We start from the raw sequence: 14,478 nt of genomic DNA on the forward strand, positions 1-14,478 counted from the left end.
CAATCATTTGCTTTTTGTGTGCTTGTTTCTGTATGGAGCTGGTAGCTGAAGTGGCACATTTGAAGACTGAGAAATGTGCTTTCCGAAGAGACCAAGATGGCAGCACTTGGTTGCACCTTTCTGGAGATATTGTGGCTTGAAAAATGCTGTTCTTTCATGATTCCTACAAAATTTTTCGCCTCCTTGCCTGATAGCTCAAATTTTTTAGAGGACGTCTGCGTGATTTTCAGTAACGATATTTTGGAATCAGATAGAAAAAAGGGTTATGGGAAGTGAAAAATGGGATTTTCAGAAAACCTACTTTTTTGCCCAATTTTTGCAATGTGAGAGCTGCGTCCCCCCTTAAAGGTGATTTATTGAGTGTGCAAAGACTGGGCAAGCTGAGATAACAAGGCATTGGGCTCTGTATTCTCATGCGCCTAATGCTGGAGGTTGCATAATTTCGAGTTTTGGAGAAATGTTGAAGCGAGAGGCAGAAAAAGTATTAGCTCCTCGCTACCGGTGCATTCCATGATAGCGCGTCGTCCCACTGCAGGCAACACTATCAGCCGCAGGAGTGAAGTGGATGCGAAAGCAAGGCTGGCTTCACTGCGTACCGATGTGAACACATTGTCAATACTGCATGAAACCAAATCTTTTGTCGCAGACTCTCAAATTCAACAAAAATGATTTTTTTTCTAATTTAAGCTTTCTTTTTCCAATTGCCTGAGTTATTGAGTAATAATATAACAAAATTTTCGTATAATGAAGCAAATAGTGGGTTTTACCAGCTTCGTTATTTTGAGTTTTATCTCTATGCGCAGTTGCATTAAAATGCACAGCTACCACAGTGATAGCATTACACAGCATTGAGCAGGGTGAAACATGTGGAGGTGAACAGTGCCGTAAGAACTGTCTATTTTTATCAAATTTCTTTTACTGGCACAAATTTTAAGCCACAAGGTCAGATGCCTAATAGGACTGATCAAGTCTTGTGACTCTTCTGGCAGAGGAAGCCGCTGCATTCTCTACCCACGTGGGGGCAGTGACCGGTCGTCTCCAGTTCAGGTAAGCATTTGTTTTGCCTGCTACTGCTCTGGTTTAAGTATTTTATAGTGCTAGCAATTTTAAGGATGCTCGAGGCATGTTTGCAACACCACTGTTCGTATGTACATGTTGCTTCATGCTGTCGTTCTTGTTAACGGGTCTCATTTGCCATCGCGCTATGTTTTAGCTCTCTTGTTCTGGTACTCTTGTTTACTGTGTACAGTTTTGCAGACCGCATTTATCATAAGTCGCCAGAGTCGCAAGCTTCTGCACTATAAGTGGTACTGTGCTTGTGGGGATGCGCGACTCTCACGCGTCCCCTGATACATTGTTTTCCCGCATAGCTCCCATGTCCTGTAATCCGGCTTTGCCGCGTGGCCTGGGGCCCGTGGCAGTCAGTGTGGTTGAAACGCAGTACGAGAGATGGCACGAGTGTTGCGCAACTCCGCCTCACAGCGGGGTTACTTGTGCGCATAAAGGAGAAGGCGCTTGCTCTTTGGTTTGGGTTGGGCAAGCTGCGCGGACATTCCGCGCGTGCACCGATTCATGATTCTGCGAGACCGTCTCGCATGGCCTCCTTCAAATGCACCACCGTTCGCGTGATCGTACGCGCGAATGACCAGGCGTTGGGATCCAGCATGGGGTGAACATAATCGCTCGCTATGTGGTCGCGGTGAGTCAGACTTCCTAGATTTTTCGCGCGCCCATCGGCACATTTTGTGGATAGCAACTCGGCTAGCAGGCATTAGTCTATGAAAGGTGCAATTAATGCCCTTGTGGTTGTTTGTACTACTGTGTTATCGTTCCTTTGTCCCAAGAGCGCGGATGAGAATCCCACACGTTATAACCAAAGCAATATTTTTCAAAGGCTGTGCACGTGCAGAATATGTAGACCAAGCAGCTGCGTGTGTTGTGTGTTTGGGAATCGAAGAGTACCGGTATGTGCCCTCACTTTAATTGGCGAGGTGGTTTCTCCACTTTTCAAGGGCCTTACAGTCGCTGCGAAGCATTTCGTTGACTCTGCACCAAACCACAACACTGGATGGCGACTACCAACGAGAAGGCTCTGGTTAGACCAAGCCGGCGGGGGTGTTGAGCGGCTTGCTGTAGCGGGAACCTTGCCTCTAAGATATGTTCATGCCCACAGATGAACTCGCGACTATATAGTGGGAGATCACACACACAGGCGAAACTGAGAGCAGCACGTGAAGCTGGGTTTGCGGGCAATTGGCTGGCACACCGCGAACATGTATAGCCAACGTATTTATGTGCGTGTACTGGTAGGAATGGTCAAAGCTCACGTGTGGGGAATGTTCTGAACTGATGAATTTGCAGAGCGCAGTTTAAACTGACAGCTTCCCGGAGTTGAGGTCACATGTGCAATATCTGCACTTCACAACGATGTGCACTGTGATGGGTGAACGTAAAACTCACTTGTGGCCTCGTGCACTGTGATGGGTGAATGTAAAACTCACTTGTGGCCTCAAGTGATTTTTAAGGAATGCTGGAGTTGTAAAGAACATAAAATTGGTTATAACGTCAAAACTGTGTTTTTTCCGCCTGCCCGGTAATTCAGAAAAATTTTTAGAGCCTGTGTGTGTCCGAAGTAATCGGTTGATGACTGTATTTATTTTCTGCGCACGAACTGTAGAGGCAAAGAGTGACAGTGTGTATGTGTACACTACGGACTGCCCGCCACTGGCAAGCGACTGGAGCAAGGCGCTTCTTCGTCACCTTGGCAATTCCGGCTTGCCCACCAAGTCAGCATGCTGCTGCTTCCTTCCTTGTTCATTCGCTTGTTGCTTTGGCTCTCCTTCTCCTTCATATCACCTTCATCACTCTCCTCTCGATTGGTGCAGCTCGTTGAGAAGCGAGCTTGGTGTCCCGCCTGTCTGTGGGATTTTCCAGCAACTGCATTATAATAAGTATTTCGTCTTGCGTGGCTCCACTCTAAGTGGTATGCTTAAACATTGACTTCTATGGAAAGATAAATATGAGTCAGAAAGAATTGCGGGATATACGGTCCTGCACTATATAAGCAGTTACATTATAAGTTGTCTGAGCTGTAGTGTGAAATGTGGATGTAACAGAATCTTGTCTGAGGCTCTTGTGGCACCTTATCAAAAGAGCAAGTTGCTTTATCATTTTTATTTCTTGGGCTTCACTCCTGCATAGAATGCACCATTTTAGTTGTGTGTGTGTGTTCGATGTAGGTGTGCAAGCTGCAGAGTTCAGTTGTTGTGGTACTAGTGCTAAAGTTTCAATGTGTGTGAAGAAGTGGTACGTTGATTTCTCCATAACTCTATCATTTGGGCTTAAAGGGACATTAAACGAAAATATTAAGTCAAGCTAGATTGAAAGGCCAAGCTTCTGTTCAGGGATGGGTGAATAACAAATTTTAGGTTCAAATTGAATGCAAAACGAATAGTAATTTGTTACCACCTGCAATAAACGTTTGCTATACTAAAGTGAATGATACGGTGAAAAAATTTCATGTAATTGGTAATTTGTTAAAAGCAACTATTTTATAAAAGCTGAGAGGGTAATCGCGACGGCCCGATTGCATACAAGCATTGAGGAAGTAGTGGGCCTTTTTGATTATCAGTCTCTGACAGTCCTGGACTGCTTGGGACTGCTGTCCCACATTTTATTTTCACAAACAGCTTTGGAAGCTCCACCCACCAGTCCGATAAGCTGCCAGAATCGCATTCGTTTTTCACGGACTGGAAGTCGCGGACTGTCCGCAGACTCTACGGAGCTGTCGACAGATTTTTGCCTCGCACAAGCACAAGCAGCTAGCAGACGATGACTGTCTTAAAAAGATGCACACTGCTTTTGACACCATGCTGGGTAAGATGCCGTGTGCTTCCGTGTGCGTTATGTGTTCCAGGTGGCAAATACTGTGTATTCAGCTATTTCTTCTGTTACATTGGTGTTTTGTGTGCCATCATGCTCGTTTTGCATGAGCGGTCCATTTGCCACAGCTTTAGTCTTCGTGTTTTTAAGAGAGAAGCACAGTAATCAGGGGCACATGCTTCCTTTTCTTGATGTGTTTTGCGAACTCTGTCATGCTCATTGTTATATGCGTAGTAAACAGGTATATTTCGCTTTCAGGTGAGCGAAACTGGTGTGCGAGAAAGCATGTCGTATTGCATGTGGCCATTTCATGCCTGTGGTTGATGTGGTACACAATCGGAGCTTCACCGATCGCTGTTGACATATATGTTGATCCCTTCTGTTGCAAAGCTCGAGCGTTTGCTTTTGGATGTGCATTGTTAGTAGACAGTGATGTGCATGTGCTCTTTCCTAGACATGCGTTGGGCCTTTCTTAAAAGGCAACTCCGGCAATTTCTCGATGTCAATGGATGTTGATGAAATTCGCTGGGTACGTTCCTCTGAACACTTCCATCATGTTGTAAAAAAAAAAAACAGGTTTGAGAGTTGCGCAGATTTTTTACAAATGAATTTAATTGCCTTGAACAGCCTACCTTGCCTCCTCCTCAGTTACAAGCCACATAGTGTATGACGTCAGGAGTGTTGTATGCAGGGCATGCCAAGATTATGCAGGCCACAGTGATGAGAGTGTTTACAAATCCACAATTGTGAGCTGGTGCATGGCGTGAAATGTTGCTGTTGCGAGAAGTTGTGTTCCCTGTAGATGTAGGCTGCACGAACTTCAGCCCTTGCCATCTGCATGCACAGTTTGAGTCGATGCCGATCGCGTTCAGTCAAGGTTAAGCCTATACTGTATTTACTCGATTGTAACGTGCTCCCGCTTTCCGTCACACACACACACATAAAAAAAAAAAGTGAGAAAAGAAAACTACGATTGTAATGCGCAGCCGCTTTCCATGAAAAAAACAAAGAGCACAATACCGCACACCTCATGTTTCATATAGAAATACAATTTCCTCTCATTTGGTAAAAACAAACTTATTCTTAGTGCACTAAAGTTGTGACGAATAGAAACACAAATAGAAGCGGCATACCTTGCTGCCAAGATTTTAACTGCGCCGGTACGAGTCGTGTGGGGCAATAAATATCACTTGTCATCGCTGTCAGACAACTCCTTATCACTATCAACAGATCAAAGCATTTCATCCTCGGTGCCATCCATGGAATTCGAAATCCTACACTTTTTAAAGGCCTTGTGGACCATGGCAGATAGGATCGTGCACCGTGCATCTTTCACCCATTCAGCAAAGTCCTGCAGCGAGGCACGCTTCATTTTATTGGCGGGCATGAATTCGTGGCAGCCACTGACGAGCCATTCGGTGTAGAGAGCCCGAATTCGTATCTTTCACTGGCTTGTTCAAACAAACATCGAGCGGCTGGAGCTGCGATGTCACGCCGCCAGGTGTCACGACAAGGTCGGTGTTGCATGCAGCCAGCTTGTCCTTGATGTGCTGGTCAAGGTGGCACCTGAATGCGTTGAGCACAAACATCCCACGCAGACCCAAACTGCCGCCGGGTCTTTTCCGCCAAACGTTATCAATCCAGTCAGTGACCAAGTCTGTGGTCATCCAACCTTTTTCATTTGCGCGCACAATCATGCCACTTGGAAACACAATTCTTTTCGGGAGCATCTTCCATCTGAAGCTAAGATGTGGGGGCAGCTTGTGCCCATCCGCAGTGCAACAAAGCATTGCGGTGACTCTAGTTTTTTCGTGGCCGAAAGACAAAACGCGCACTTGCTTCGCCCCCTTCTTTTCAACGGTTGTGGTGGCAGGCATGTCAAAGTGGAGCGGCGTCTGATTGGCATTTCTAATCTGTCCGAAGTGGTAGCTGTTTCTATGGTGCAACTTCAAGATGTACCGCTGAAAACTGTGCAATTTCTCTTCATATTCTTCGGGCAATTTTTGGCATATTCCTGTCTGCCTTCGAAGAGAAAAGCCTTTTCTTTTCATAAAATTTGATAGCCAGCACCTGCTTGCTTTGAAGTCACTCCACATTAGCCCTTTCTGTAGGGCTAACTGCATTGCCGGTACTTTGAGCAGATTGGTGGTCACAGGCCGCTGTGCCACTCACTGCTCTTGCACGTATTCCGTGAGCAGCTCTTCTATTTCGGTGAAGTGGCCTGCTTTGGTCCACTGAAACCTTTCCTTGTTGCTTTGCTGGCGGAAATATTCTCCTTCTGTTTGTGGCAGTCCTGTATGCAAGTTTGGGAACTCCGAACGCCCTTGATATGGCCCGATTTCCGTCTGTCTCTGCGCACCTGATAACTTTCCTTTTAAATGCGGCATCGTGGTGGACTCGGCGTGTCTTTGCACTCGGCGCTTCCATGCTGATTGAATAAACGCAGAAAACGGGAAGACAGGTGGTAGACTAAGTTATACCAGCACCTGGTTACTTGTACAACATGGAGGTATGCACATGGAGGAAGCTACGGCAGCTAGGCTAGAAACGCATATGAGGCGGCCATTTTCCAATGCCGATGGCGATATGGTAATGCGAATTTAGGGTCATAGTCGATTCTAACGTGCATGCAATCTTTCGACCCATTTTATTGGAAAAAAGGTGTGCATTAGATTCGAGTAAATACGGTATGTCACAGTCTCTTAGTTCATGTCTCTGCTGCTGGCAGGCCTGCACGACTGACATGAAGCTAATTAAGCCATCAGGATTGAGAAAACTACTTCTGCAGTTCAGTTTTGACCATACGGATTTGAAATAAATCATTCATTTCGTACAGTACACACACAAAAAGCGAGAAGTGACGACACGGAGCAGTATCGACATCGGTATGTTGCTGTTTTCGACGGAAAGCTGCCCGCAGCACTCACCGGCACTTCCCTAAATTAAATGCGACTACGAATATGGTTGTATTTTAATGTATTGTCATGCAGACTCATTATTTAGCTTCCGAGGTGCACTCCTTGCCTCATATCCCAAAATGGGCAGCAGGCATAGGCTCCTCGATACAGCAGCGTAAACTGTCGTGTAGTTCAGGCAATAGGCGTTTCCGTGAGAAAACTGCGCATTCTCACAAAGTCCTCATCTATGCCCACTTTACAGAAAATATTATGTGTGTGAAGCAAATACGAAGAATGATAAGTAGGCAGTATAACAATGCTCCCATACTAGGGTCTCCTGCTCGCTCTTTTCGAAGATGTGTGGTAGCTCATATCGGTGCCATTCAGAGTGATGCAACAGTGGTTACAAGCACAAAAACTTGGAGGACGCTTAAGCTTCGCCTTTAAGAGTGGAACGCGATAGTGTTATCGCACCTCGTTCGCACCGCCCACTCATTCGCTCGGCATGCTCTTGAGTCACACAAAGACGAAACGTGTGCCTGAGCAAGCGGAACGAACCAAGGAACTCGGTGTCTCGGAGGGAGAAACGATCTACATGAGCCAAACGTCCTGATCGGCACGGACAGCTGGGCCGCGACGTGCCATGAAGGCTGGCGCGATCATGGGGCCGACGCCTCCATGAGATCGTCCTCTATCTTGCTTGGGAGCACTACGCAGACGCATGACTACTCGCCAGCAGCACGGCACACATCGCAGGGGCCGCTTTCCCACCAGACGTGCTACGGCGCAGCAATCATGTCAGAGGTGTCCAGCATTGGACGCTGCACCTAGGAATCGTGCTGTGAACGGAAAGAGGAGCCGCGTCGCCTAAACACGAGGGTTCGAGTGACGCACGCTGGAAGTTGGAAGGGAGCGAGAAAACTCATTAAACGCAAGGGTAATGGGGTACCCTCGCACTGATCCCCGCACGGCCCCAATGCGCTCAAACAAGACGTAGGGGAGACGCGGGCGAGTGCCACGCCACCTGTCGGGGCAGCGCCGTACATTGCGAGGAGGGGGTCTTCTGTGTTTGCCGCAAGATGGCTCTGCATGTGCGGCAAGCGCAGAAGAAATGTAGTGGAAACGTACTTTGCTATGTGTTTAACTGCGACTTCTGTAATTGACATGCTCATAATTACCGATATATACTGTAGTATAACTTTCTACGACACGTTTTTAAGGCAACACCGTATTGACTAGAGGCGCTTTTGTCCCACTTTGAACCATCGACCTCATGGCTGAGTGGTAGCGTCTCCGTGTCACGTTCCGGAGCCCCTGGTTCGATTCCCACCCAGCCCATCTTGCAAGTTGTTTTTATTCATGAATTGCCTTCTGCCATTTTTCGCTCACGGCCAATGCCAACGACACCGGCTTTTCTGTGATATGCGCTCCTTAACACTGTCGCGTTAAAATGTGCCTGTTCCGATATGTTCTGACATTGACGTCACCGATGAGCGACTATAGCATTATATCTCAAGCGAACCAGGAGTGGTCACTGTACTCCCGATGTAAACAAATGCACTGTTCGGTGCTTTGGACTGTCAGTGGCTTTCTTGTGGGATACAAATGTGGAAAGTCGTGCTCCACATATTACAGCCAGCATGCGAAGCGCTTCCCTGAGACCCTTAGGGGTAAAACACCTAAGATAGCAAGCAGCATGTATAAAATCAGTGGTCATGGGTAGTCTTGGTCTTCATGTTGCAGCACGATATGTAGTGCATAGGCGCTGACTCTCGTGGTGGCGGGTTGAATGTGAATGGCGATTTGTGACTATTAAATTAGTCTGAATTATAACTGTCAGTATTTGACAGATCCGAAGAGCTGGTGTAGCTGACATATTGTCACCCGAAGGTCCGGCGCGGTCACGATTCAGCCAAGCGTCTGCTCTTCGCTGCCAGCTGCCGAGACCGGCATGCCTTACGTGCCTTTCCCGGTGGAAAAGGGGTTAACCGAGGGGCCTGATTTTTATTAGTCATATCATAACAAGGCAACAAACACTGGCACCAAGAACAACATAGGGGAAATTGCTTGTGCTTAATGAATTAAAATGAAGATAGAATAAATTAATGGAAATAAAGGTGGATGAAAAAACTACTTGCCGCAGGTGGGGAACGATCTCACAACTTTTGCATTTCGCGTGCGATGCTCTACCAATTGAGCTACCGTGGCGCCATTTCCCCATCCACTTTCTTGGGTATTTATGTTTTCTAGTAGAACCCTGGGAGTGTTAGCCAGCGCTACCACTCACAGACTTTGGCGGCGGACATGGAACATCCTTTCTGCCGCAGGCGTCACGAGAACGTGATCTTTTTAGGTGAAGGCAACCGGTCAATAAACCCACACATGCTACCTGAAGGCATCAATGTCGCCGGATTCGAGACCCTCATTATGTAATAAACGAGAAGAAAGGGAGGTAACCGAGGGGCCCAATTTTTATTAGTCATATCATAAGAAGCCAACAAACACTGACACCAAGGACAACATAGGGGAAATTACATGTCCTTAATAAATTAAATAAAGAAAGGAAAAAATGGAAATGAAAGTAGATGAAAAAACAACTTGCCGCAGGTGGGGAACAATCCCACAACCTTCACATTTCGCAAAGGTTGTGGGATGGTTGTGGTTTATTGACCGGTTGCCTTCACCCAAAAAGATCTAGAATGGATATGGAGGCACTATGGCACAATTTCGCACTGTTTTCAAATTTTCCAACACCATGCGCACTAATAATATAAGAATTCAACACCTTAAACCGGTTGACAGCATAACGGCCCAGTGGGAACTTTGTTTTGGCTTGTCTTGGCCTTGTGCCATGGTAGTGGCAATGTGATTTGTTCATCGGAACTGTCGATTGTACAGGGTCGTCCACTCAGGTGGAACATGCAATGCCGTGGCCGCGCTCTTTTTCAACACAATTTTTACACAGCAATTTTCAACACAACAGAGTTCTATATTGCTGCACAGAAAACAACGATAGACTTCTAGGTAAACAATCTGTTGATATAGCTCGACTTAGTATTTTCTTTTAGTGTCCCTTTAAAGTGTCTTCGTGGCTTCTTAACTGCTTCAGAGGCAATTTAATATTACTCATTATATGCCAGCTATTAGCTTGTTTAATCTTGGAGTGGTGCTAGCACTTCTCGGTTGATATATCTCTGTTGCCTAACTGCCATGCCATGCACAAGTCCGTCCTTTGCCCATCACAGCCACCCAGTGAAATCTGACACGCAACCTGGCCTCTGAGGTAGTGTGGGCGAGCAACCTGCCTTCATTGTCCGTCACGCAGCAGCACATGTAATGAAATGTCTGGTGGGCACTAAAGGCTTTGGAAAGACCAAGTGATGTAGCAACACTGGTACTACTGTTATATTGTTTTGTTAGTGTTGCTGAGACAGAGTAAATTGGAATATTAATTTATCTGTGGTGAGAACATTTATATGTCCTTCTGAATTGCAGCAAAACGGCTGTGCTTTGTCAATTGACTGGACCAGCTCGCCGAGCAGCTCTACTGGCGAGCCATCCACGAACATCGACTACCTTGATGTGTTCGTGTCCTGCGTCTCAAGCACTGCCAGTGTGTGCTTCCGGTTTGTCGAATATGAAGTGAGTAGTGCATGAAGTGCATTCCAGTGCTGTATGAGGCTAAAAGACAGCAGGAAGCTGTGCACTGCATTGTGCAGTTCATCTTGCTTTGTTCAAATAGGGAGCAGTGTGCGCAGCATTCGGTTGCTGGAACAACATTTAGTTGGTGCATATTACAGCGGAACCTCATTAGCACATACCTTGTGGGAATGTGGCCTAACTGCACGCTAAATGGTAGTACGCACAAACATTCACAAATTCGCATCGCTTAAATGTGCACCGCTGCTAATAAAGTAATGCAACGCTACCACTGTATATGCACCCTGTTTTAAGTCCTTTCTTTCCAAGGTGGTTTATAAGAACTGTGGCTTTTTCTTCTAATACCAAGCAGCATTTTGAAACTTCGGTAGGGAGCACAGCGGGCAGGGAGGACAGTCGAGTTTGTCGAGTTCGGACTTGTCGAGTTTTCGCCTATATGAGCGTACATTTCTGCAACAATCTGCTGAGTGAGACCTGGTGCCGTTTCTTTGAAACACCGTACAGTCCATGCTCATTACAACGGCTCCACATACCTTTTTCACTAATCTAGTCCGGCCCCGATTCTAAGCCGACCCCTGAATTTCCAAAGCCAGAAAAAAAAAAGAAAAGAAGCTTACCTCGAATGTAGGCCGAACAAAAAAAGTGAGGACAGCACTCACAAAATGAAAACAGCATTCATTTATTATGAACATACCGGGCTCACTCTACGTTATCGTCACTGCTAGCCTCGTCGCTATAGCTCAGACCACACATACGCTTGCAGACGCGTGCCCATGCTTGTGCTGACAGTGCAGCACGGCCTGCGCACATTGAAACGTGGCTATCTCGGTGAACAGCTTCTCTCTATTATTGCACGCTTATTTTCTTCATCGCTGTCATCTCCTCGTTGCGGCACATGCAAAAAGCGTACCCCGTTGCCCCCTTCAACGACGCACATTTTTCTCATCGATGCTGAAGTCTCGCCCGACTTGAACGTTTGACGAGGCCTCCGCGGTTAGCACAACTTTTCGTTTGAAAGCAGCACTATAGTGGTATTGCCTCTTTGGTGCTATTACGATTACGCCACGCTATGGGCCACGCCGCATGCCGATACGACGCAGGTCAATATAGTGACGTCGCTCGTGTACTTCAGTTGGCTACTGGTGCGGCTAATAGCAGCTGAAATGCTGACTTTTCTAGATAGCGCTAGCTAGCTATGCACCAAATTTATCATTTTCAATTACAAACTGCCGCGTTTTTTAACATCCTCAAATCTAAGCTGACCCTAGAGTTTGGTATATGATTATTTGAAAAAAAAAAAAAAGAAAACTGTCGGCCTAGATTTGAATAAATATGGTACTTTAGGATTTCACAGACAATTCTTCTCACTTGGTTTAGTCGGCCTTTATTATTGGTGCAACAAATTCTGCTTTTAATGGACCCTGCTATAGAGGACTATCGGATACAACTAAACAATTTTTGTGCAACTTTTCTCATGGCAGTCAGTGTGGTTGAATGCACATGCGGCTCATGTGCCATCTTAAAGGTAATCTGCTGTGGGTGCAAAGGTTGAGTAAGCCGAGATGTTCGCGACTTCATGTGGACTGTCTTCATGCTCGATTAGGGCTGGAGGTCGCGTAACCTCATGTTTCGGAGGCAAATTGAAGCTAGAGGCAGCTGAAGTGTTTGCCCGTGCCCTCTGCCTGCACTCCTCATGATAACATTACCACACTGCCGGCTACACTACAGCTGTTGCGGCGGAGTAGACAAAATAGTTTCACAGGATTAGCTTCATACCCCTGATGTGAAGATATCGTCGAGACAGCACTGAACCGTATCTTGTTGCCGACACCCAAATTCAACAAATTTGTTTTGCGATTTTCTGCTAATTCAGGAAATTTTGCGGCCCCTTTGGTTTAAGAAAAACGCATTGGTGACCATGCTTACTTGCATGAAAGGTCAAATCTCAGTATAATGAAGTAAAGTGCCGATTTTACCGATTTCGTTATATCGAGGTTTTAACTGTAGTGGACCATCTTTATTGGATTATTATGGTCAATTGTAACGAGTGTCACTGCACCAGCTGCTGCATAGTGCCACTCATTTGATTTGCATGCAGTGCAACACCTGCTATGCACAAGCTGTCCCTGTGCCATTACGCTCGCTGTACGCATATGTTTGCTAGCAATCAATACCTACGTTTCATGTGGGCGTCTGGACCGCGAGCTGTCTTCGTGCCTTTGCCACTCCTGGCCTTGCACAGGTGCGGTGCCTAGCTTTCCCAGCCAGCATGGTGACTGCTTTCGTGAAGCTTTGTTTTGGCAAGCGATGCACACTTGGCTGGCCATGTTCAATGAGGTGGAAGAGAATGGCAGTGTGTGAAATAGCACCACTATTTACTATGCCACATGCACTGCTGAGCATATAGGTGAAGATGCCTATCACAATAGGGGTGGCGGGGATAGGTCATACAAGCGTTGCTGCACTGTGCCCACACTGAAGCTGAAAATATTAGTAGACCGGTCTTCACGCTGTCCAAAAAGGCTGAAGATCTCTTCACATTGCCAGTTCTTGGGGTTGTGGGTTAACGTCACATGACAAAGGGAGAATAAAGATATACATCAGCAGGTCGGCAACAGGTAGGTAGCATAAGAGGGGCTCCGAACCACCCTTTGGGCTTGGTGAAAAAACACATTCTGTGGATAGCCTATGCTGCTTATCTTATGCTGCTGATGCTGCTTATGCTGCTATCAGTATCTCAGCCAAATTTTGCACTCGTGCACGGTACATGGGGCTCACAAGTTAACCACGAAGTCACCTTTTTCTCACACTCTCTTTTAAGGAAGTGTTCTCCTCACCCTTTTGGGGCTGCCGGTGCCTGCCCCTTGGTGTCGGCGGGCACATTCCTATAGAGCGCTGCCATTGGCCAGTAGCTGACATCAATCAAAAAGGTTGTTTGGATAAATGCACATTTTTCTGCTGTTACTACAGTGAAACCTCGTTACTATGAACACTACATTAACGAACTTTTCAGATTAGCGAACTTTTCAGAAATCCCTTGCTGACTTCTTATAGTTTCATTGTAAAAATATGTCTGTACTACGAACTTCAGAATACCGAACTTTTCAGACTAGGGGTTGTTATTCCGTTTCTCTGTGATGTTAACAATGCCTCAGTACTACGAACTAATATTCTGAAATCTGGGGATTCTTAGATTTCATGTATCCTTCACGGCAGCCGAAACAGTAGGCTAGTGGACGACAATGCGCAGAGAGCGGATGTCGCTGCACATAGGTTCGGAAAACCCGAGACAGCGCCTGAGAAAAAAAGAACGCGAGCGAGTGGAGGTGACGACGCATCAGGTTTTGCAAGCGCAAGCTCTGCCCAGAAAAGTGTTGTCTAGCAACGAAGGTGTGTCTCTTACTTTCACCTTTCTTTCACCCTTCTTTTTGCGCACGCCTCTTTCTTTCGCGCTTCTTTCTGCGACTGTACTAGCTTTGGGCGCAGTGAAATGTAACCTCCATACTCGTGGGGATGCCACACGGTTTCAATTTGCACTTTCCAGATGGTGTTGTTTACATGCACTTGCACTTTGACATAGTTCAGGTGACCGCCTCGAGCAAGACAATTGCATTGTCCACGGCAAGAAATGTGAAAAACAAAAGGCAAAAAACATTGCGCTTTGCAGGCGACATGGAGCTACCTTTTTGTCAGTAGTTTTCCTGGTGTTAGCATCTATTTTGCATGTGTCAGTCTTACTACACGGTGCTTAGGTGGTGCGGGGTGGCAGAACCTATGGAAAATGGCAACAACGCACACGGAGAGCCAACAGCAATGTTTTCGTGGATAGCTCATATGGTGACAACTTATGAACTGACGGGTTGATGGGCAGAATAGTCAATTTTATGTTTTCACTAGAAAATATCTTTCAGAATAACGAACAATTTACAGTGGTCCCCTGAAGTTCGTTACATAGAGATTTCACTATATGTATATTTATTGGCACGGTTTTCTAAACAGGCAGAAGTAAGTGAAAACCCATGTTTTGACTATAATCTGC

General features: G+C 46.2%; 1 protein-coding gene across 8 annotated transcripts in view; it reads left to right on the top strand.

Moving 5' to 3' along the window:
• LOC126536294 (uncharacterized) overlaps positions 1–14,478 on the top strand; it is a 151,192-nt gene that overhangs the window by 81,843 nt on the left and 54,871 nt on the right. For all 8 annotated transcript variants that reach the window (XM_055073925.2, XM_055073931.2, XM_055073928.2 and 5 more), the window contains 2 exons: positions 990–1,047; positions 10,275–10,421. In XM_055073925.2, the coding sequence (XP_054929900.2) occupies positions 990–1,047; positions 10,275–10,421 (205 nt within the window). The remainder of the gene's footprint in view (positions 1–989; positions 1,048–10,274; positions 10,422–14,478) is intronic.

The sequence above is a fragment of the Dermacentor andersoni genome, chromosome 4 (assembly GCF_023375885.2).
Source record: "Dermacentor andersoni chromosome 4, qqDerAnde1_hic_scaffold, whole genome shotgun sequence".
NCBI lineage: Eukaryota > Metazoa > Arthropoda > Arachnida > Ixodida > Ixodidae > Dermacentor > Dermacentor andersoni.